The sequence below is a fragment of the Schistocerca serialis genome, chromosome 4 (assembly GCF_023864345.2).
Source record: "Schistocerca serialis cubense isolate TAMUIC-IGC-003099 chromosome 4, iqSchSeri2.2, whole genome shotgun sequence".
Lineage (NCBI taxonomy): Eukaryota > Metazoa > Arthropoda > Insecta > Orthoptera > Acrididae > Schistocerca > Schistocerca serialis.
In genome coordinates this window covers 5,636,994-5,662,922 of record NC_064641.1, presented here as the reverse complement: position 1 = coordinate 5,662,922, position 25,929 = coordinate 5,636,994, and the positions used below count along the sequence as shown (strand labels likewise).

Below are 25,929 nucleotides of genomic sequence, written 5' to 3'. Positions count from 1 at the left end.
CTTCTGGAATTCAAACGCAAACCGCAATACAGCAATAGGGCAACTGACTGGTTCCAACAAGCAGTTGGCCAATCAACTGCTTTTTCAATTCATCAAATATATGAATTTTTTCACTCTGTCCATGTTTGAGTGGTTTCACTCAATGTGAGACACCCAAATAACACATCTCTGATGGTTAAGTTGCGCATGTGAAGGTTTTCATTCAGTCTCCAGGTGTGAATGATTTCTATTAGATACTTTTGCAGTCTTTTTGGTTACATAAGGTGCTATCCAAAATTTCATTATACGAGGGTTCCCCGAAAGTAATGCATCACATTTTATTTTCTCATCCGAAAACAATGATACAGATTTGAAATGTTACATATGTATTATTTGAAGCCTCCTGAGTGAGCTGGCCAAGTTTCCGTCATATCCGACAGACGGCGTAGCTGCAGGATAGTTGAAAAATGCCATCTGTAGGTGATGTAGCTTACAAGCAACATGCCGTCATTGAATTTCTCACTGCAGAGAATGAAACTGTGAGGAATATTCACAAACATTGGTGCAAAGTCTATGGCACATCTGCTGTCAACAAAAGCACAGTTAGTCGCTGGGCGTGGAGGATGAGGTCATCAGAAGGCGGTTCAGCAGAGCTCCATGATTTGCAGCAGTCAGGGAGACCATCCACAAATGTCACACCTGACATGTTGAAGCACGCCGATGTTGACATTTGAAAGGACAGACGCATTACAACTCGAGAAGACATTTTGAGGACAATGAGAAGGCAATTCACACAATGAAGCACTGGCTCCACCACCAGGATAAGGATTGGTAATGACAGGACATACACGCCCTTGTTTCATGCATGAGGAAGGCCATAGAACAGGATGGAGATTACTTGGAAAAATAGAGTCTACATCTACGTCTACATGATTACTCTGCTATTCACAATAAAGTGGCTGGAAGAGGGTTCAATGAACCACCTTCAGGCTGTCTCTCTACTGTTCCACTCTCGAACGGCTCGTGAGAAAAATGAGCACTTAAATTTGATTTCTCTTATTTTATCATAATGATCATTCCTCCCTATGTAGGTGGGTGCCAACAGATTATTTTTGCAATCAGAGGAGAAAACTGGTGATTGAAATTTCATGAGAAGATCCCATCACAATGAAAAATGCCTTTGTTTTAATGATTGCCACTTCAATTCACATATCACATCTGTGGCACTATCTCCCCTGTTTTGCGATAATACAAAACAAGCTGCCTTTTTTTGAACTTTTTCGATGTCATCTGTCAGTCTCACCTGGTGCAGATCCCACACACACAGCAGTACCCCAGAATATGGCGGACAAGTGTGGTGTAAGCAGTCTCTTTAGTACACCTGTTGCACCTTCTAAATGTTCTGCCAATGAATCGCAGGCTTTGGTTTGCTCTACCCACAACACTATTTATGTGATTGTTCCAATTTACATTATTTGTAATTGTAATCCCTAAGTATTTCATTGAATTGACAGCCTTCAGGTTTCTGTAATTTATCGCATAATCGAAATTTAGCAGACTTCTTTTAGTACTCGTATGAATAACTTCACACTTTTCTTTATTCAGGGTCAATTGCCATTTTTTGCACCATACAGATATCATATCTAAATCATTTTGCAATTTGTTTTGATCATCTAATGACTTTACAAGACGGTAAAAGACAGCATCATCTGCAAACAATCTGAGAGGGCTACTCAGATTGTCTCCTATGTCGTTAATATAGATCAGGAACAATAGAGGGCTTATAACACTTCCTAGGGGAATGCCGGATATTACTTCTGTTTAACTCGATGACTTTCCGTCTATTACTACAAACTGCGACCTTTCTGACAGGAAATCATGAATCGAGTCGCACAGATGAGGTGATATTCCATAGGCATGCAGTTTGGTTATAAGGTGCTTGTGAGGAATGGTGTCGAAAGCCTATTGGAAATCTAAAAATATGGAATCCATTTGATATCCCCTGTCAATAGCACTAATTACTTCATGAGTATAAAGAGCTAGTTGTGTTTCACAAGGATGATATTTTCTGAATCCGTGCTTTTACTTCATCTTCTTCGGTGAAGGAGTTTCGGAAAACCGTGATTAATAATTCTACTTTTGCGGCACTGTCATCGGAGACTTCATCGTTGTTATCACGCAGTTAAGGTATTGATTGCATCTTGCCACTGGTGTGCTTTATGTATAACCAGAATCTCTTTGGGTTTTCTACCAGTTTCTGAGACAGAGTTTCACTGTGGAAATTATTAAAAGCATCTCGCGTGGGAGTACGCACTATCTTTCTAACTTCTGCAAAACTTTGCACACTTTTTTTATTGCTTCTGCAACAGCGATCTGACCCATTTTGTATACCATGTGGGATCACTACCATCACTTATTAATTTATGTGGTATTATCTCTCAATTGCTGATGATACTACCTCTCTGAAATCATTCCATGTCTTTTCTACTCTTACATGATCAGAACGGAAGGAGTGGAGATTATCTCTTAAAAAGGAGTTAAGAGCATTTTTATCAACCTTTTTAAATAAATGTTCTTTGCATTTATTTTTGATGGTTGAGGGTGTTACGGTATTCAGCCTAGCAGCAACTGCCTCATGGTTGCTAAGTCCTGTAACTTTCATGATACTCCCTACTTGTCCAGGACTATTTGTTGCTAAGAGGTCAAGTACGCTTACGCAACCATTTACACTTCGAGTGGGCTCGTGTACTAATTGCTCACAATAATTTTTTGAGAAAGCGTTTGGTACAATTTTGGTATGTGTGTGTGTGTGTGTGTGTGTGTGTGTTTTTTCCTTTCTTTTCTGGAGAACACTTTGGGTGAAAGCTCCGTGTAACAGCTTTTGTTGTGGCTGTCTGCAAATCAATGTGTCACCTTAATTAATGATGTGGTTATAATAGAGGGAAACATTCCACGTAGGAAAAATATATCTAAAAACAAAGATGATGTGACTTACCAAATGAAAGTGCTGGCAGGTCGACAGACACACAAACAAACACAAACATACACACAAAATTCAAGCTTTCGCAACAAACTGTTGCCTCATCAGGAAAGAAGGAAGGAGAGGGAAAGACGAAAGGATGTGGGTTTTAAGGGAGAGGGCTCCCGGGATTGGAATGACTCCTTACCCTCTCCCTTAAAACCCACATCCTTTCGTCTTTCCCTCTCCTTCCTTCTTTCCTGATGAGGCAACAGTTTGTTGTGAAAGCTTGAATTTTGTGTGTATGTTTGTGTTTGTTTGTGTGTCTGTCGACCTGCCAGCACTTTCATTTGGTAAGTCACATCATCTTTGTTTTTAGATATATGTCACCTTAATTAGTTACATGTTAAATAACTCTGGAACAACTTAATACAGAGCAATATATTATTTAGTTTTAAATGGTGAAAAGAAGAATTAGTCTATTTACACATAATTAAGTGAATATGTATAATGCTTATTTCAACTTTTGTGTACCCCTGAGATATCTTTATGTATCCCTGTGGGTAGGACTGCTCTCTAGGAGTATGTGTACCCCATTTGCATACCACTGCTTTAGTTCAACTTATGAAAGTATTACAGACTGGAGAAGAATGAATGGATAACTCAGTCAACTAAAACACTAATGAGTGTATTCGCTGAAAGAAGACATACATTGTTAAAACTGATATAAAAACTACAGACTGAGTCCACTAGAACAGAAAGAATGAATAATTCAGTCACTATGTGTAACTGCAACAGATTGTGTTGACTGTTTTCATTCAGTTGTTGCCACAGGCTGATTTCACTCAATAGAATGAATGAATACTCCAAGTAACGTTAAAAATTATGACTGACTGAACTGACTGTTTTCACTGAGTTGCTCCAGTAGAGTGATTACACTCATAAGAATGAAAGAATAATTCAACTGATATGTAACACTACAATCAAATGCATACGTTGGTTTCCAACAACTGCCTGTATCAATTGTTTTCATTCAGTTGTTCCCATCACTACCACACTGTGATGCTCACCACCTCTCTTGTAGCATCTGTCACTCCAGTTGGCTGAACATTTCCTTGACACTTCTGTGCTTACTAAGTGAAATTGTGATGAAACCTGGCACTCTCCTTTGGATTTTCTTTATTTCCTCTATCAATCCTATCTGATACAAATCCCAGACTGAGTTTAGTTGAAAGAGTGTTTTTTAAGGTGCCTCCTTCATGGGTGGACTAACTTCTTTAGGATACTTCCAATGAATCTCAGTCTGGCATCTGCCTTACCTGCAGCAGTTACTTTTATATCATTGTTGGTCTTTAAATTACTATGTACACATACACCCAAATCTTTAGTGGATGTGACTGCTGCCAGTGAATGTTCTGCAACTATATAGTCATACAGTAATGGTCTTTCTGCCTATTTATGTGCAATATGTTACATTTGTTGATGTTGGAGGTCAACTGTCAATCCCTGTACCAAGTGTCGATTCCCTGCATATCGCCCTGCATTCTGCTGTTTTTTCTACCATTGTAATTTCTCTGTATATAGCTGCATCATCTGCAAAAGCCTCATGAGATTAATGTCATTATGTACTAGTTGATTTATCTGTATTGTGAAAATTATTGGTCCTATTAACACCTGCTTGGTGTACATCCAAAGTTAAAATTATGTCTGAAGATTTCTGGGTGTTATAAATGAAATGTTGTGTTCTGTTTGCTTTGAATATTACAGATACACCAATATCAAACAATGGAAAAATCCAGGATGGAATAATGTACAGTGTTATGAAAAGGATACATTGTTATTCACCATATAACAGTGGAACTGAGTTGCAGATAGGCATAACAAAAAGACTGTCAGACAAGTAAATATTTGGCCAAAAGGCCTTCTTGTGAATTAGGCAACATACACGTACTCACTCAACTGCCAGAGACAGTGATTTTGCGTGCGTGTGTGTGTGTGTGTATTACAGATATAGCAATGAAATCCAAAATAGTGGCAATAAGTTCAAATTTATTGATCTCGTCCACTATGGATGTGTTTGGACAGTGAAAGTACAGTAACACTACTAGTACTTACAGTAGTAGAACAACAAATGTTTTGTCAATATTATATTGGTAAACAATATAACTGAATCAGAGCCAAAACAGGAAATTTTTAAAGTTATATTTTGAATATTACCTTTCCATCTCTTCCCATGGTATAACATGCAGTGAAATCTGCTGTCATTTCTATAGATTCAATTGCACCTTGATGAGCCGGCCATACATCTATACAGTCACTACTGCGAACATCATATATTCTCACCGATCCATCATTACAGCCAGCAATCAAAAGCTGTCCATTATGATTGAAGGTTACATAATTTGCTACAATATCATCAGTTGGAAGAGACATCGATGACTGGAAAAAAATAAAAGATTGTTTAACTGTAAAAGTAACAAGAAAAGTGTCAGATTATTATGCTGAGAAACAAACAGATGCAACAAAACCATTTATATAGGTTTACTATCTACAAAACTTGTAATTTTGCAATTCCATTTTTACTTTTATAGTATATCAGTTTGCTTTATTGAGTAAATTATAGCACCAGGTGTGTATCATACGAGCTAAATGGTTGCCCAAGACAGTAGTGTACCTCTCTCCTTGTGTTCAATACTGAAAATAGATATCTGAAAGATACCAAATCTGAATGTCTTAAAGTCCACAGAAAATTTTTTTTGTTCAGTTATCTTGATAGCAGACACTTTTTGTTTCAACATCATGGCATCCCTTACAATATCATAAGCAGTTAAAACACACACCAAATGATGGTACCCTTTAGAGAAATGGCAGCAAGAGAGAGGAAAGGACACCACATGCAATCAGTGTGTATGCCTGGGATCCTCATTCAACATGATGGAGAGGCTATTCTGGCAGCCACTGATAGAACAGGGTGCAACCAGCTACAGATAGTGGTGCAAATTGGAACTAATGATACCTGACGTCAGCATTCCGAGGTTATACCTGGAGCATTCCAATGATTGCCAGAGAAGGTTGAGAAGGTCAGCCTTCCACAAGCAATCTCAATGAAGCTTACAATTTGCAGTGTTGTCTGCAGAATTGGCTGTGACCCTTTGGTTCTGAGTCTAATTGAGGGACTGAGCCAGAGACTTAAAAAGCTATGCTGCGACTTCCTGGACTTACGCCATAGGGCTGAGAACTGTAGGACCCCCCTAAATGCGTCAGGTGTACACTGCATGTCAGAGGCTACTGCTCAGGTAACTGACTCCATGTCATTCTTTATATTAGGTAACTCTCCATACAATCCAGAAAATGGCAATTGTAGGAAACCCAGAAGTATCAGAGTAAGATCAAAAGAAATACCTCCCACAGGTTAGAGTATTAAAGTCCTAAAGACTTTGCAACAGAGTACCAGAGTTTGAAGTGCTCCTGAAAAACACTGAAGTTTACATAATACTAGGTACAGAAATCTGGTTCAAACCTGAAACTGACAGCAGTGAGATTTTTGAGAAAAATTTAAGTGTATATCAAAATAATAGCAAATGGGAAATGGAGGCAGTGTATTTGTCGCAATGGACAAGAAAATCAATTCTACTGAGGTAGAAATTGAAGCTGCATGTGACATTGTTTGAGCAAAACTCAATATCAGGGATGCACATAAAACAACAGTTGGATCCTTCTGTTGTCCACCAGACTCATCTCTTGATGTAACCAAAAATTTTAGAGAAAACCTCAGTTAACTTGTATGTAAGTAAGAATTATACTGTAATCATTGGTGGAGACTTTAATCATCCAACAATTAATTGAGAAAATTACAGTTTTGTTCGTGATAGGCTTGATAAGACATCCTATGTAACTTTCTAAATGACTTCTCTCAAAACTACCTAGAAAACATAGTTAGGAACCCCACTCATGATGGAAATATATTGGATCTAATGCAAACAAACACACCTGAACTCTTTGAGGATGTCCACATTGACACTGGTATCAGTGATCATGACTCAGTTGTGGCAACAACGATTATCAAAGTACAAAAGACAACAAAAACAAACAGAAAGGTACAGTATATACATTCAGTAAACTAGACAAAAAATCACAACTCTTATAGCTCAATGAACTTTCAGCAAAGGGCAGGAGCATGCAGAGGAACTAAGGCCCAGGTTTAAAAGAATAGTTGACCATGCACTGGATGGATATGTGTCAAGTAGGACCGCTCATAATGGGAGGGAACCTACATGGTATACAGTCCCTGTAAAGATTCCTCTAAAGCAGGGCCTCCCAACCTTTTCAGCAGCTGGTGGACTCCTTCTTCAGTCAAAAATCCATGGCGGACCCCTAGTCTGTTCCCAATGAACCCCTCCTCCCCAAAGTATCAATAGACTTTGGTTTAGAGATAAATGAAAACAACTAGCAGGTCAAAAATCGACTTACGAAATAGGTAGTGCACTGACAAAGCAAGTTTAAATGATGCCTGGGGCCGCATACGTGCCAGCGAGTGCTGTGATTGGTCGACAAAGCTCGCTCCACGCACGCGTAAAAGGTTTCAGCGCATTACCGCCATGAGCCGGCGCACAAACGACCCCCGTATTGTTGTGAAACAGCCGATCAGAGAAGCCGCATTCTCGGGCACAATACTGTGTATGTGTTCTCACTTAGGAACTGCAAAGGCTGCTTGGGAATATGACCGGAAGTAAAAGTACACATTTTTTTCACACGAAAAAAAAATATTGAATTTGATTTTCACACTTTTTATTCAATAATTTTACTCATTATTTTACACGATTTGGTGAAGGGTGGCCGTGGACCCCCTAGAAAGAGCCAGCAGACTCCTAAGGGGTCCGCGGACCACACATTGGGAAGCCCTGCTCTAAAGAAACAGATATTTCTGCATAATAGTTGTGAAAAAAAGTGTAGGGCTATAGATAGAGATTTTGAATGAAAATTGTTTGGCTGTCAAGAGAGCAATGTGTGAAGCCTTCTGTGACTACCATAGCAGAATATTGTCAAGTGATCTTTCACAAAATCCAAAGAAATTCTGGTTATATGTAAAGGCTGTTAGTAGCATCAAAGTTAGTGTCGAGTCCCTAGCAAATGAGACAGGAACTGGAACCGAAATTGAGGGCAGCAAAGCAAAAGCTGAAATGCTTAATTCCATTTCCAAATAACCCTTTACACAGGAAAACCCAAGAGAATTACCCCAATTTTATCCTCATGCCAATGGAAAAATGAGCGAAATAAGTATTATTACTGATATGGTATAATAAACCACCAGAGTCCATGAAAAACAGTAATAAAAAGCAATTGAAATCAAAACTAAAAGAATTCTTAATTGAAAAGTGTCTCTATTCACTCAACAAATTTTAAATGGTTAAGTTTAAGAGCTGTAAAATAATGTATAAAAAATAATTGGCTGTATTAATATGTGTAAGATGTAATGTATTTTGGCAAGCATCAATTCACTGTTTAATTACTACCTGTAAGGCTAAGGTCTAAATATATTTTATGTTTGTAGTTGTACTTGACATTTGCAAAAGCCATCATATTGATGACTCCGTGCAAAAAATCTAAATACATAAATAAAATTGTTGAAACTGAACAAAGTGGTAGGGCCTGATGGAATCCCTATCACTTTCTATGCTGAATTTGTGGCTAAGTTAGCCCCTCCCGTCTACAAGAAGGGTAGTAGAAGTTATCCACAAAACTACTGTCCAGTATCCTTGACATCAATTTGTAGAGTCTTAGAACATATTTGAGCTCAAACATAATGAGTTATCTCAAAAAGAAAGACCTCCCCCATGCCAACCAGCATGGATTCCGAATACATCAATCATGTGAAACTCAACTTGCACTTTTTTCACATGACGTACTCAAAGTTTTTGATCACAGCAGCCAGATAGATCCAGAACCTCTTTATTTCTAGAAATCATTTCACTCAGTATCACACCTATGCTTATTGTCAGAAGTATGATCATGTAGTGTACCAAGTGAAACTTGGTATGGAGAGCGCAGCATATTATTTTGGATGGAGAGTTGTCATCAGATGTAGAAGTAACTTTGGATGTGTCCCAGGGAAGTGCAGTGGGAAACTTGCTGTTCATATTGTATATTAATAACCCTGCAGACAATATTAATAGCAACCTTAGGCTTTTTGCAAATGATGCAGTTATCTATAATAATGAAGTACACCAGAAAAAAGGAGCTGCATAGATATTCAGTCAGACTTCAGAGTGGTGCAAAGATTGGCATCTTGCTTTAAATGTTGAAAAATGTAAAAATTGTGCACTTCACCAAGTGTAAAAACATAGTACCCTATAACTATAATATCAATAAGTCACTGTTGGAATCAGCCGACTTGCACAAATACCTGGGTGTAATACTCTTATAGGAATATGAAATGGAATGATCACATAGGCTCAGTCATGGGTAAAGTAGGTGGTAGACTTCAGTTTATCGGTAGAATACCGGGAAGTGCAACCAATCTACAAAAGAGATTGCTTACAAATCATTTGTGCGACCAGTTCTAGAATGTTGCTCAAGTGTGTGGGACCCATACCCAGTAGAACTAACAGGGGATGTTGAATGTATACAAAGAAGAGCAGCATGAATCGTCACAGGTTTTTTTGATTCATGGGAAAGTGTCACAGAGATGCTGAAGAAACTCCACTGGCAGACTCTTAAAGACAGATGTAAACTATCCCAAGAAAGTCTGCTAACAAAGTTTCAAGAACTAACTTTAAATGATAATTCTACAAACATATTAAAGCCCCCAATATATTGCTCACATAGGGATCATGAAGATAAGATTAGAATACATATAACACACACAGAGTCATTCAAACAATCATTCTTTCCACAACCCATATTTAAATGCAATGGAAAGACACCCTAATAACTGGCACAATGGAACATACCCTCTGCCATGCACTTCATGGTAGTTTGAAGAGCATAGATGTAGATGCAGATGAAATAAATTAAACTAGAAATTACTCTCTATCTTCAGAAATGACATCGAACTGATGTTGGAGGAAAACATCTACTTCGAAACTTCAATTGTTCACAGAATGGCCGGTCGTCCATCAGACCAACACATATAGGAAAGGTAACTTTCTGTCCACCACATCTGCCTCTTCCCCTGAAATTTTGAAACTGTTTCATCACACTTTAATGACCACTTAATTTCAGTGGCCTTTTCAGTAGTTGCAGGGGCAAAAGTAGGGAATTGACTGATCTGGCCTTGTTTACATCACCAAAATGGCCTTGCTGTGTTGGTACTGCAAATGACTGAAAGCAAGGGGACACTACAGGTTTAATTTTTCCCAAGGACATGGAACTCTACAGTACGGTTAAATGACAGTGGCGTCCTCTTGGGTGAACTATTCTGGAAGTTAAATAGTACCTCATTCGGATTTCCAGACGGGGACTACTCAGGAGGATGTCGCCATCAGGAGAAACGAAACTGGCTTTCTAAGGATTGGACTGTGGAATGTTAGATAATTTAATCAGGCCTTTGGGGAAAAGAGAACCACCTGAAATATCAAGAGCTCAGATGGTAAACCAATCATTAGCAAAGAATGGAAAGCTGAAAAGTGGAAGGAGATGTAGACAGGTTATACAAGGGAGACGAAGGCATTATTATAGAAATGGGGAAAGGCACAGATGAAGATGAGGTGGGAGATATCATTTTGTGAGAGGAATTTGACAAACCCCTAAAAGATCTAAGTTGAAACAAGGCCCTGGGAGCAGATGATTTTCTGTCAGAACTACTGACAGCCAGCCATGACAATACTCTTCCACCTGGTGAGCAAGATGTAGAAGACAGGTGAAATACCCTCACACTTCAACAAGAATGTAGTAATTCTAATTCCTAAAAAAGTAGGCGTGAAAATTACTGAACAATCCAATCAGTTTAATAAGTCACATTTGCAAAATACTAACATGAATTCTTTACAGAAGGATTGAAAAACGGGTAGAAGCAGACCTCAGGGAAGATCAGTTTGGATTCCGGAGAAATGTAGGAACACGTGAGGCAATACTGACACTATGAATTAACTTCGAAGATAGGTTAAGGAAAGGAAATCATTTGACAATATTGACTGGAATACTCTCTTTGAAATTCTGAAGGTAGCAGGAGTGAAATACAGGCAGCGAAACGCTATTTACAACTTGTACAGAAACCAGAAACCATACATCAGTTATAAGAGAGTTGAGGGGCATGAAAGGGAAGCAGTGGTTGAGAAGGTGGTGAGATAGGATTGTAGCCTATCATCAGTGTTATTCCGTATGTAAACTGAACAAGAAACAAAGGAAACAAAAGAAAAATCTAGAGTAGGAGTTAAAGTTCAGGGTGTTTCAAGGAGAAGAAATAAAAACTTGGAGGTTTGCTTAGACATTGTAATTCCGTCGGAGACAGTATAGGACTTGGAAGAGCATTTGAACGAATGGACTGCATCTTGAAAGGAGGATATAAGATGAACATCAACAAAAGCAAAAGAAGGATAATGGAATGTAGTTGAATTAAATCAGGCGATGCTATGGGAATTTGATTTGGAAACAAAACACTTAAAGTAGTAGATGAGTTTTGCTATTCAGGCAACAAGATGACTGATGATGGCTATAGCAAAGAGGATATAAAATGTAGACTGGCAATGGCAAGAAAAGTATTTCTGAAGAAGAGAAATTTGCTAAGATTGAATATAGATTTAAGTGTTAGGAAGTCTTTTCTGGGGGTATTTGCCTGGAACGGGGCCATGTATGGAAGTGAAACATGGATGAGAAACAGTTTAGACAAAAAGAGCACAGAAGCTTTTGAAATGTGATGCTACAGAAGAATGCTCAAGATTGCATAGGTTGATTACATAACTAATGAGGTGGTACTGAATACATCTACATCTACATCTACATTTATACTCCGCAAGCCACCCAACGGTGTGTGGCGGAGGGCACTTTACGTGCCACTGTCATTACCTCCCTTTCCTGTTCCAGTCGCGTATGGTTCGCGGGAAGAACGACTGTCTGAAAGCCTCCGTGCGTGCTCTAATCTCTCTAATTTTACATTCGTGATCTCCTCTGGAGGTATAAGTAGGGGGAAGCAATATATTCGATACCTCATCCAGAAACGCACCCTCTCGAAACCTGGCGAGCAATCTACACCGCGATGCAGAGCGCCTCTCTTGCAGAGTCTGCCACTTGAGTTTATTAAACATCTCCGTAACGCTATCACGGTTACCAAATAACCCTATGACGAAACACGCCGCTCTTCTTTGGATCTTCTCTATCTCCTCCGTCAAACCGATCTGGTACGGATCCCACACTGATGAGCAATACTCAAGTATAGGTCGAACGAGTGTTTTGTAAGCCACCTCCTTTGTTGATGGACTACATTTTCTAAGCACTCTCCCAATGAATCTCAACCTGGTACCCGCCTTACCAACAATTAATTTTATATGATCATTCCACTTCAAATCGTTCCGCACGCATACTTACAGAAGTAACTGCTACCAGTGTTTGTTCCGCTATCATATAATCATCAATAAAGGATCCTTCTTTCTATGTATTCGTAATACATTACATTTGTCTATGTTAAGGGACAGTTGCCACTCCCTGAACCAAGTGCCTATCCGCTGCAGATCTTCCTGCATTTTGCTACAGTTTTCTAATGCTGCAACTTCTCTGTATTCTACCGCATCATCTGCGAAAAGCCGCATGGAACTTCCGACACTATCTACTAGGTCATTTATATATATTGTGAAAAGCAATGGTCCCATAACACTTCCCTTTGGCACGCCAGAGGTTACTTTAACGCCTGTAGACGTCTCTGCATTAATAACAACATGCTGTGTTCTGTTTGCTAAAAACTCTTCAATCCAGCCACACAGCTGGTCTGATATGCCGTAGGCTCTTACTTTGTTTATCAGGCGACAGTGCGGAACTGTATCGAACGCCTTCCGGAAGTCAAGAAAAATAGCATCTACCTGGGAGCCTGTATCTAATACACTCCTGGAAATGGAAAAAAGAACACATTGACACCGGTGTGTCAGACCCACCATACTTGCTCCGGACACTGCGAGAGGGCTGTACAAGCAATGATCACACGCACGGCACAGCGGACACACCAGGAACCGCGGTGTTGGCTGTCGAATGGCGCTAGCTGCGCAGCATTTGTGCACCGCCGCCGTCAGTGTCAGCCAGTTTGCCGTGGCATACGGAGCTCCATCGCAGTCTTTAACACTGGTAGCATGCCGCGACAGCGTGGACGTGAACCGTATGTGCAGTTGACGGACTTTGAGCGAGGGCGTACAGTGGGCATGCGGGAGGCCGGGTGGACGTACCGCCGAATTGCTCAACACGTGGGGCGTGAGGTCTCCACAGTACATCGATGTTGTCGCCAGTGGTCGGCGGAAGGTGCACGTGCCCGTCGACCTGGGACCGGACCGCAGCGACGCACGGATGCACGCCAAGACCGTAGGATCCTACGCAGTGCCGTAGGGGACCGCACCGCCACTTCCCAGCAAATTAGGGACACTGTTGCTCCTGGGGTATCGGCGAGGACCATTCGCAACCGTCTCCATGAAGCTGGGCTACGGTCCCGCACACCGTTAGGCCGTCTTCCGCTCACGCCCCAACATCGTGCAGCCCGCCTCCAGTGGTGTCGCGACAGGCGTGAATGGAGGGACGAATGGAGACGCGTCGTCCTCAGCGATGATAGTCGCATCTGCCTTGGTGCCAATGATGGTCGTATGCGTGTTTGGCGCCGTGCAGGTGAGCGCCACAATCAGGACTGCATACGACCGAGGCACACAGGGCCAACACCCGGCATCATGGTGTGGGGAGCGATCTCTTACACTGGCCGTACACCACTGGTGATCGTCGAGGGGACACTGAATAGTGCATGGTACATCCAAACCGTCATCGAACCCATCGTTCTACCATTCCTAGACCGGCAAGGGAACTTGCTGTTCCAACAGGACAATGCCCGTCCGCATGTATCCCGTGCCACCCAACGTGCTCTAGAAGGTGTAAGTCAACTACCCTGGCCAGCAAGATCTCCGGATCTGTCCCCCATTGAGCATGTTTGGGACTGGATGAAGCGTCGTCTCACGCGGTCTGCACGTCCAGCACGAACGCTGGTCCAACAGAGGCGCCAGGTGGAAATGGCATGGCAAGCCGTTCCACAGGACTACATCCAGCATCTCTACGATCGTCTCCATGGGAGAATAGCAGCCTGCATTGCTGCGAAAGGTGGATATACACTGTACTAGTGCCGACATTGTGCATGCTCTGTTGCCTGTGTCTATGTGCCTGTGGTTCTGTCAGTGTGATCATGTGATGTATCGGACCCCAGGAATGTGTCAATACAGTTTCTCCTTCCTGGGACAATGAATTCACGGTGTTCTTATTTCAATTTCCAGGAGTGTATTTTCTGGGTCTCATGAACAAATAAAGCGAGTTGGGTCTCACACGATCGCTGTTTCCGGAATCCATGTTGATTCCTACATAGTAGATTTTGGGTTTCCAAAAACGACATGATACCCGAGCAAAAAACATGTTCTAAAATTCTACAATTGAGGAGACAAGGAATTTGCGGCAAAACTTGACCGAAAGAAGGGACAGGTTGGTAGGACACATTCTGAGGCACCAACGGATCACCAGTCTAGTACTGGAGGGAAGTTTGGGTGGTGAAAATTGTGGACGGAGACCACGAGATGATTGTGTTCAGAAGGAAGGGGTATTCTGTCTATGTTATTAGGTCAGTGCCATCGAGGAAACCATGACACTGTTCAAACAATCCAAGAGGACCAACACATAGCATGACTTACATTCTGTGGTATAACAACAGGTAAGATCAGTTAAGTCCTAAATAGGCTTGGAATCAGAACAGTCTTCCAGCTACTCAGGAAAATTAAAGAAATTTTACAAACCCTTAAAGATACTCTCAGCCCGAGAGTTCTGGGAATATACAGGGTGGTCCATTGATAGTGACCGGGCCAAATATCTCACGAAATAAGCATCAAACGAAAAAACTACAAAGAACGAAACTCGTCTATCTTGAAGGATATCAACTGCGTTTTTTTTAAAAAATAGGAACCCCAATTTTTTATTACATATTCATGTAGTATGTACAGAAATATGAATGTTTTAGTTGGACCACTTTTTTCGCTTTGTGATAGATGGCACTGTAATAGTCACAAATGTATAAGTACGTGGTATCATGTAACATTCTGCCAGTGCGGACGGTATTTGCTATGTGATACATTACCCATGTTAAAACGGAGCGTTTACCAATTGCGGAAAAGGTCGATATCATGTTGATGTATGGTTATTGTGATCAAAATGCCCAATGGTTGTATGCTATGTATGCTGCTGACAAGGGAACATCCCCATCACACCCACCTCAGATTTACTTATAAGTTGGCACAGTGGATAGGCCTTGAAAAACTGAACACAGATCAATCGAGAAAACAGGAAGAAGTTGTGTGGAACTATGAAAAAAATAAGCAAAATATATAAACTGATTAGTCCATGCGCAAGATAAGCAACATCAAGGAGGGTGTGCGTGCAGGAGCGCAGTGGTCCCATGGTTAGCGTGAGCAGCTGGGGAACGAGAGGTCCTCGGTTCAAGTCTTCCCTCGAGTGAAAAGTTAAATTTTTTTTTTTTTTTGAGACAATTATCAACTTCGCTCTCAAAAATTCCAGAACATGTTCAGATTTTCTTGGACATATGCAGGATTTGACGGTCTACACATGGAAAAATTTGAAAACTTAAAAAACATATGTTTTGACAGAGCACAGGGAAAACTGTGCGACTGTGAAACTGTTGCATTCATTTGTTGCAGTTTATGTGACAAACTCTTATGTTTTCATCACTTTTTTGGGAGTGATTATCACATCCACAAGAAAACCTAAATCGGGCAAGGTAGAAGAATCTTTTTACCCATTCGCCAAGTGTACAAGTTAGGTGGGTCGACAACATATTCCTGTCGTGTGACGCACGTGCCGTCACCAGTGTCGTATAGAATATATCAGACGTGTTTCCTGTGGAGGAATCGGTTGACCTATGACCTTGCAATCAAATGTTTTTGGTTCCCATTGGAGAGGCACGTCCTTTCATCTGCTAATCGCACGGTTTTGCAGTGCAGTCGCAAAACACACACACTAAACTTATTACAGTGAACAGAGACGTCAATGAACGAACGGACAGATCATAACTTTGCGGAAATAAAGAAATTAAATTTTTAGCATGAGGGAAGCCTTGAACCAAGGACCTCTCGTTTCACAGCTGCTCATGCTAACCACGGGACCACGGCGCTCCTGAGCTCACATTTGCGTTGATGTTGCCTATCTTGCGCATGGACTACTCAGTTTGTATATTTTGCGATTTTTTTCATAGTTCCATACAACTTCTTCGTGTTTTCTTGATTGATTTGAATTCAGTTTTTCAAGGCCTATCCACTGTGCCAACGTATAACTAAATCTGAAGGGGGTGCGATGGGGAGGTTCCCTTGTCAGTATCCTGGACGACATTATTCAAGTGTCCGGACCGTTCACCAGATAGTTACGCTATTTAAGGAAACAGGAAGTGTTCAGCCACATGTGAAATGTCAACCACGACCTGTAACAAATGATGATGCCCAAGTAGGTGTTTTAGCTGCTGTCACGGCTAATCCACACATCAGCAGCAGACAAATTGCGTGAGAGTCGGGAATCTCAAAAATGTCAGTGTTGTGAATGCTACATCAACATCGATTGCAGCTGTACCATATTTCTATGCATCAGTAATTGCATGGTGATGACTTTGAACGTCCTATGCCGTTCTGCCACTGGGCACAAGAGAAATTACAGTACGATGACAGATTTTTTGAACGGGTTCTATTTAGCGACGAGGCGTCATTCACCAACAGCGGTAACCTAAACCGGCATAACATGCATTATTGGGCAACGGAAAATCCACGATGGCTACGAGAAGTGGAACATCAGAGACCTTGGCGGGTTAATGTATGGTGCGGCATTATGAGAGGAAGGATAATTGGCCCCCTTTTATCGATGGCAATCTAAATGGTGCAATGTATGCTGATTTCCTATATAATGTTCTACTGATGTTACTACAAGATGTTTCACTGCATGACAGAATGGCGATGTATTTCCAACATGATGGATGTCTGGCATGTAGCTCGTGTGCGGTTGAAACGGTATTGAATAGCATATTTCATGACAGGTGGATTGGTCGTCGAAGCACCATACCATGGCCCACAGGTTCACCGGATCTGACGTCCCCGGATTTCTTTCTGTGGGGAAAGTTGAAGGATATTTGCAATTGTGATCCAACGACAACGCCTGACAACATGCGTCAGCGCATTGTCAATGCAACTGCGAACATTACGGAAGGCGAACTACTCGCTGTTGGGAGGAATGTCGTTACACGTATTGCCAAATGCATTGAGGTTGTCGGACATCATTTTGAGCATTTATTGCATTAGTGTGGTATTTACAGGTAATCATGGTGTAACAGCATGCATTCTCAGAAATGATAAGTTCACAAAGGTGCATGTATCACATTGGAACAACCGAAATAAAATGTTTAAACGTACCTATGTTCTGTGTTTTAATTTAAAAAACCTACGTGTTACCAACTGTTCATCTAAAATTGTGAGCCATATGTTTGTGACTATTACAGCGCCATCTATCACAAAGCAAAAAAAGTGGTCCAACTAAAACATTATACATTTACATACTACACGAATACGTAACAGAAAAACGCAGTTGATATCCGTTTGACCTATGGCAGCGCCATTTAGTGGACTAACCATAGCGCCATCTGGTTTCCCCCTTTAAGCTAGACAAGTTTCATTCTTTGTAGTTTTTTCCTTTGACACTTATTTCGTGAGATTTTTGGCCCGGTCACCCTGTATAGTATGCCTTGGGAGTATGGTAAAAGTTGTGTTGGCCAGTCTATGCAGGCTGCTGCTGATTGCTACATGAAGCATCAGTGTCACCTTAAATACAGATATTTGGGGAAAAAAATCAGCGGTGGTCAAATAGAGTCTGTTAAATAAGCAAAAGATTTTGTTTGAACAAATGTGAGTACTTCCTCACACACAAAGTATCAGGATTTGGTGACCATGGAAGCTGTTTGACTATGTGAAAACAACTTCAATAGAGACACCGGAAAACACTTAGCAATGCCAGGAAATGTGTACAGACAGGACCAATTCTCGCAGTTTACTGCCTGTTGTGGGGGAAGGTTGCACCTCAGTAAGCACCAGTTCCATGTTGTCATCATGACATAATCCAGCCAATAAGATGCCACACTCTGGGATAAAAGTGGGAGCCTTGCCAGTTTCACAACAGTCAGACTTAGCTCCTTATGATGATTGTGGAGGCAATCGTCGAAAGTTTGGGACTTTATCCAAATTTGATGCACTAACTTTTTTTGTGATGACTCTGCATAGAAAGAATTTGTAGCCATATTAATGTAGATGACAGTGTCCAATCCAGAGTGTACTCTGTTCTAAGTATCGTCAATATTGTTGTGCCACATACGAGAAGGGGCATCAAATCTCACTTGAAGCCATAATTGGCCAAATTTGGTAATAGAAGGCTGGCTGTCTGCAGAGCCAGCGTGTTCCATAAATAGAGCTCTTCACTGATGGAAACAGATACAAATGTTAAAATTTTACAAAGACCTTAGAGCTATGGTACAATCAAGAATTTTTCAGAAAAGAAGAAACCTGGGAAACTCCTGTAAATGAACATTTATTGTCAGATCCATGGGGTACATCATGCAACGTTCTATAGAAAAAAAAATGGTCCGCAGCTTCTCACTGTAACAGATGCATACAAAACTGTGCAAACCTTGAGTTTAAGTCTTACTTAGATCCTTACTAGCAGATAACCACATTCATGAAAATCCTGTAAACAAAAGCTAATTAGCAAAAGTTTAGTTGACACAAATGAAATTATATAATAGTATTCTTTTCTCCTCCTGTGAACCGAGGACCTTGCTGAAGTGGCAGCAATGGGGAGGGAGGAAGGGAGCTGCCTGAGAGCCTCAATGATTCAGATAACTGTAACATAGGTGCAATGACAATGGAGGATTATCTGTTGAGAGGCCAGACAAACATATGGTTCTAGTTCCTGAAGAAGGGCAGCAGCCTTTTCAGTAGTTATACAGGCAGTAGTCTGGATGACTGACTGATATGGCCTTGTAATGTGGCCAACATGGTCTTGCTGTACTGGTACTGCAAAAGGTGGACAGCAAGGGGAAACTACAGCAGTAATTTTTCCTGAGGGCATGAAATTCTTGTTTAAAAGGTTAAATGATAATTGGATCTTTGGGTGGGGACTACTCAGGAGGATATTGTCATGAGGAAAAACAAAACTAAAGTAGAAAAAGAGACACACATTCACTTAAGTACAATTCACACTCACTTGACCACTGCTGTTGGGCACTGCAGCCAGACACAGTGTTCATGTGTGTGTGATCTGCACATGTGTGAATGTATGTATGTATGTTTTCTACTTCAGCTTAAAAGGCCTTTAGACTGAAAGTTAAAATGTACAGCAGTCTTTTTGTTGTGCTTGTCTGTAACTCAACGTCTCCTCTACAAGGCGACTAGCACTCTACTCTTTTCATAATATTGTTGTTTTTCCATACTGGACTTTCCACTGTTGGGGAAAAAAAACTGGGATCCTATGGGTCGAACCATAATAATAATAATAATTTTATTGTCATTCGGCCATTACAGCAATAGACAACATCATATACATACTAAAATACAATTAATAGTTTGAAAGAAACAACAGGTTTCTTGTTAACATTATAGTATTATATTACAGTTGATAAATTCTCTTATGTCATAGAATGGGTGGAGGACTAGCCAGTCATGAATTGTTTGTCTGAATAATTGTTCAGGTAATTCTTGAACAGATTGAGGAAGATTATTAAATAATTTGTACCCCATGATTTCGTAGCTGTTGACTTTGACAATCTGTGGTAAGGAATATAGAGGCACCTATTCCTTCTTGTATTGTGGCTGTGTACATTTTCTCTGGTTTTTGTTTCTGGTAATTTCTTCTTCGTATAAATTAGAACATAGTATATGTACAAGTTTATAACAGTCATGATTTTCTGTTCACAGAACAATGGTTTACAGTGTGCCTTATATGCAGAACCAGTAATTATCCTAATAGCTTTTTTTTGCAGTATTAATATGTCATGTATACAGCTAGAGTTCCCCCACAAAATAATTCCATATGTTATTATACTTTGAAAGAATGAAAAATAGGATGTTCTAACATATTTTTCAGGAACACAATCCATAAGTCGCCTTAACAGGTTAATAACTCTTGACAATTTACCACTAATATATTGTACATGTTGACCCCAAGATAATTTATCATCAGTGTATACCCCCAAAAATTTGACATAACTTGGATCATCTGACAGAAGCTTGTCTCTAAGACTACAGACCATCTGTTGTGTTTTGTTTTCATTCAGCAGGAATCCATTTGCCTTGGTCAATTGTCTTTGCTGCACAAGTTTTAAGGCTATTGAAATCCTCACTAGCATGAAGAAATGTTGTATCATCTGCATACAACACAGTGGTGGACTTGATAAATGACGGCAGATCATTTATCATTACCAGGAACAAAAAGTGGCCCAGCACAGATCCCTGCGGAACACGTACCTTGACTTGCTCTATGCTCGACATTTCTCTCCCTACACAAACAACTTGCTTGCGATTCTGAAGATATGATTTTATTAATTTAAGGCTGTTATGTCTAATGCCATAGAATTCCAGTTTTTCTAGGAGTGGCTTATGCTTTACGCAGTCAAAAGCTTTGCTTAGATCACAAAATGTGAGTTGAGCATAGCCCTTATCCTTAAACACTTGATGTAAGTATTTGACTACAAAGTCTATAGCATCCACAGTAGACAACTTTTTCCTAAAACCATACTGAGATTCACTAATTATTCCTAATTTTTCAAAATAGACAGATAGCTGTTGGTAAATTACACATTCCAGTATTTTAGAAAAAGCTGGGACTATGGAGATTGGTCTGTAACTGGAAGGTGAGTCCATATCTCCCTTTTTATATATTGGAATTACCCTAGCCACTTTGAGTTCTTCGGGAAAATATCCTTCAGATATGCATTTATTTATACCGAATGTTAAGGGGTACACAATATAGTCTATTACTTTCTTTAGTAAATTACAGGATATGTCATATATATCTACACTGTCTGAAGATTTCATGTGTCTGTTGGTGTTCTGCAAACATTTTTATAAAGTAACTCTGATGAACTGATAACAGGTTTGATTATAGTATTTCCTACATTTTCAACAGATTTAATAAAGAAATCATTCAATTTTTGGGGACTTACATTAATTTTTTTGCTTCTTACATCTTTAGCAACACCATTTATTAATTTCCATGCAGCTTTGCATGGTCCCTTTATTGGAAAGGGAGATTATAAATAAAGATGGAAATGGATTGGTTGTAGTTAGGTATGGTGGGAATTAGTGAAGGAGAACACAATTTCTGTTCAAGTGAGTACATGGTGATAAATACAAAATCAAACAGGGGTACTAATAGAGTAGATCTAATAATGAATAAGAAAATAGGAGTGTGGGTAGTTACTATGACCAGCATAGTGAATGCATTATTGTAGTCAAGACAGACCTGAAGCCAACAGCCACTATAGCAGTAAAAGTTTACATGCCAACTAGTTCCACAGATGAAAAAATTTCATGAATGTACGTTAAGATTAAAGATATAATACAGATAGTTAAGGGAGAGAAAAGTTTAACTGTGATGGGGTACTGGAATTGGACAGTAGGAAAAGGAAGAGAAGGAAAAATAGTAACAAAATATGGACTAGGGAAAAGGGATGAAAGAGGAAGCCACCTGTTAGAATTTTGCAAGGAGCATAATTTAATCATTGCTAACACTTGGCTTAAGGAACACAAAAGAAGGCTGTATACATGGAAGAGACTTGGAGACACTGGAAAGTTTCAGGTTGATAATGTAATGTTAAGACAGATATTTCAAATGCAGATTTTAAACTTTATTTGACGCATTCTGAGTAGAACCCATCCTCAGACTGTTGTGAACACCTTGGTGACTAGATATATAAAGACAGTGAGTAACAGACAAAGCTCTCATGGCAGACTTTGCATTCTGCCTGTGTGACTTTATGTTACAGTTACAAGAAATTGCAAAAAGGTAGGAAATTAAGGAAATGGAAGCTGGGCAGAATCAGAGATTAGCAAGATTTTGAGAGGGAGCATTTGACTGAAACAGCAGAGGTAGTATAGTAGACGACAAATGAGCATCTTTCAGAGATGAAATAATGAAGGAAGGCAACAAATGATAAAACAGATAAAAAGACAAGGCCTATTAGAAATCTTTCAATAAGAGAGACAATATTGAATTTAAGTGATGAAATAAGAAATTACAGAAATGCAACAAATAAAGCAAGTGAAAAAGAATGCAGATCTCTAAAAAATGAGACTGGCAGAAAGTGGAAAATAGCAAAGCAGAAATGGCTAGAGGATGAATGCAAGGCTGTAGAAGCATGTAAAATGAAGGGAAAGATGGCTACCATCTCTAGGAAAATTAAAGAAGCCTAGAGGAAAGAGAAGAAACTGTATAAATATCAAGAGTTCAGATGGAAAGACAGTATTAAGCAAAGAAAGGAAAACTGGAAGGTGGAAGCAATATATAGAGGGTTTCTACAAGGGAAAATGAACTTGAAGCAATATTATAGAAAGGGAAGAGGAAGTAGATGAATATGTGATGAGAAATACGATAATGTGAGCAGAATTTGACAGAACACAAAAAGCACAAAATTTTAGGCCCCTGGAGTAGATGACATATCGTCAGAACTACTGATAGCCTCAAGAGAGCCAACCGTGACAAATCTCTTCCACCTGGTGTCCAAGATATATGAGAATAACCTCAGATTTCACAAAAAATGTAAAAAATTCCCTCTCCAAACAAAGCTGGTGCTGACAGGTGTTATATTACTGACCTATTAGTTTAATAAATCATGGCTCCAAAATTCTGACACAAACAATTTACAGAAGAATGGAAAAACTGATAGAAGCCGATGTCACGGGAGGTCAGTTCGGGTTCCGGAGAAATTTATGCACAAGGCAGCATGTGTAGATATGGAGAAAGATTTTGACAATGCTGACTGGAATGCATTCTTTGAAATTCTGAAGGTGGTGGGGAAAAAATACAGAGATTGAAAAGTTATATGCAGCTTGTACGGAAACCGGGCTGCAGTTATAAGAATCGAAGGACACGAAAGTGAAGCAGTAGTCAAGAAAGGAGTGACAAAGTGTTGTAATCTATCCCTGATGTTATTCAGTCTGTACATTGCAAGCAAGGAAGCACCACCGTTCTGTCCACATACAGGTCAATCAGGACCAACTGGCCATTATGGTGTCCTTTGGATGCGATATGGAGGTGTGGGGTCAGCATACTGCCCTTCAGGTGTCAGTTTAGGAGACCTGGTGCCACTAATACTCGGTCAAGTTGCTCCTCAACTGGTGTCTCGAGACTGAGTGCACCCCGTTCCAGTCCTCCCATGAAGGAAAAATCCCTGGCAGTACCAGGAACTGAATACGGGTTCCATGCATGGCAGTGAAGGAAGGAAGGAATATTACACGTTAACATCCCATCAATGAGGTTTTTAGAGATGGAGCAGAGTTTCAGACTGGATCAATTTAGGGAATTAACAGAAAATCTAAATTTGAATGGTCACATGTGAACTTGAACTGTCATCATCCTGAATGTGAGATTAGTATGCTAACCACTGCACCACCTCACTCTGTTGTGGCAGTCAAGCATGCTGACCACTCAGAACTGTAGGCAGTAAAGACATTGAAGGAGAAATTTGGAAAAGGAATTAAAGCTCAAAGAGAAGAAATAAAAACTCTGAGGTTAGGTGATGACTTTGTAATTCTGTTAGCAAAAGCGAAGGGCTTGGAAGAGCAGGTGAATGGATTGTACGGTGTCTTAAAATGAGATTATAAAATGAGCATCAACAACAGTAAAATGAGGAATGTAATCACACAAAATAAGGAGATGCTGTGGGTATTTAGATTAGGACATGTTTTGCTGTTTGGGCAGCAAAATAACTTGATGGCCAAAGTAGAGAGGACATAAAAAGCAGAATGGCTGTAGCAAGGAAAGTGTTTTTGAAAAACAGAAATTTGCTGAATATAAATTTAAGTGTTATGAAGTCTTTCCTGAAGGTATTTGCCTGGAATGCAGTCTTACATGGAAGTGTAACATGGACAATAAGCAGTTCAGACAAGAAGAGATACCAATGAAGCCTTAAATCAAACTGAGGAGAAAAGAAACTTGTGACAGAACTTTACTCAAAGAAGCAATCGCTTGATAGGACACATTCTCAGGCACCAAGAAATTGTCTTGTTGGTTCTGGAGGAGAAGGTAAAAATTGTGAAGGGAACCCAAGGGATGAAGACAGTAAGGACATTCAAATGCAGGTAGGTTGCAGTAGTCATTCGGAGATGAAGAGGCTTGCCGTGGATAAACTAGCATAGTAAGCCGCACCAAATCAGTCTTTGGACTTAAGACCACAATAACACCATTTCTTTTCTCTGATAAGAAACTTTTAAAATGATGTATACTCCCTTAAAGAGTAAGTACTGTGTCTGCTAGATGTGGTTAGCAATATGTTAGAGAAACTTCTGTGTGGCAGAGCTCATGTTATTGAATATGATACAGAATCAGCAAGTAACACTTTCATTTTTACAACTGTGAGTTGACAGAAGATACAATAAACTGTCAGTCAAATTAGCACATACATCAAAGCAAGATATCTCTGGTGCTTTAATTAATGTAGTGTTGTTTCTGTTCCCTTTGTTACAAAGGATACAAGATTCAAGGCTGCTCAAAATTTGTTTGGAAAATATGTACGAATCAGGTACTGATTCTATCACACTTAGAGACATCTGGAAGCAAAGTAATACCCAAATCCTGTCATGAGTGTGCATATTTGGATCCATCTTTTGGAACATTAACATGGAACCACTGATGGAGATCTTACAAAAGAGGAAGCTATGGAGATCTTACAAAAGAGGAAGCTACTCTGGGGGTAAGATTATATGTAATCAACCTGTATGCATATTTACACTTATGAAACTCATTCAAACTTAAAAATGTTTTGTTTGCATACTTAAATAAAATTCCATTGGTGTACATTTTTGTTTATCTACATCCACACCTACACAAATACTTCGCAGTCCACCATTTGGGGCATGGCAGATGGTACTTTGCTACTACTCATCGTCTTTCCTGTTCCACTTGCAGAGTGAGGGAGAAATGACTGTGTATTTGCCTCTGTACGAGCACTAATTGCTCTTATCTTATCTTTACAGTCCTATGTTAAATGTATGTTGGTGGCATAGAATCATTCTGCAGTCATCTGCAAATGCCATTTCTCTAAGTTTTCCAAACAGTGTTTTGTGAAAAGAACATTGTCTACCATCTGGGGAATCCCCTTTGAGTTCACAAAGCATCTCTGTAATACTCATGTGTTGATCAGACCTACCAATAACAAATATAACAAGAAGCCTCTGAATTACTTCAGTGTCTTTGTTTAATTTGACCTGGTGGGGATCCCAAACACTCAAACAATACTCAAGAATGCATCACAATACAATAGTTTTCTATACATTTTCTTTATAGATGAGCTACGCTTTCCCAAAATCCTCTCAATAAACTGAATCTGACTATTTGCCTTCCCTACTAATGACCTTAAGTGCTCATTTGGTTTCTTATCACTTTGCACTGTATTTAATCGACATGACTATATCAAGCACCAAACAAGTAACACTGTAAAATTCGACAGTGGGGTACTGGGTCAAATGCTTACTGGAAATCTAGGAATATGGAATCTGCCCATTGTCCTACATACG

General features: G+C 39.9%; 1 protein-coding gene across 1 annotated transcript in view; it reads right to left on the bottom strand.

Annotated features, from left to right (window-relative positions):
* LOC126473963 (WD repeat-containing protein 91) overlaps positions 1 to 25,929 on the bottom strand; it is a 202,913-nt gene that overhangs the window by 21,843 nt on the left and 155,141 nt on the right. Inside the window, exon 11 of the mRNA XM_050101334.1 lies at positions 5,156 to 5,377. Coding sequence (XP_049957291.1) covers positions 5,156 to 5,377 — 222 coding nt within the window. The remainder of the gene's footprint in view (positions 1 to 5,155; positions 5,378 to 25,929) is intronic.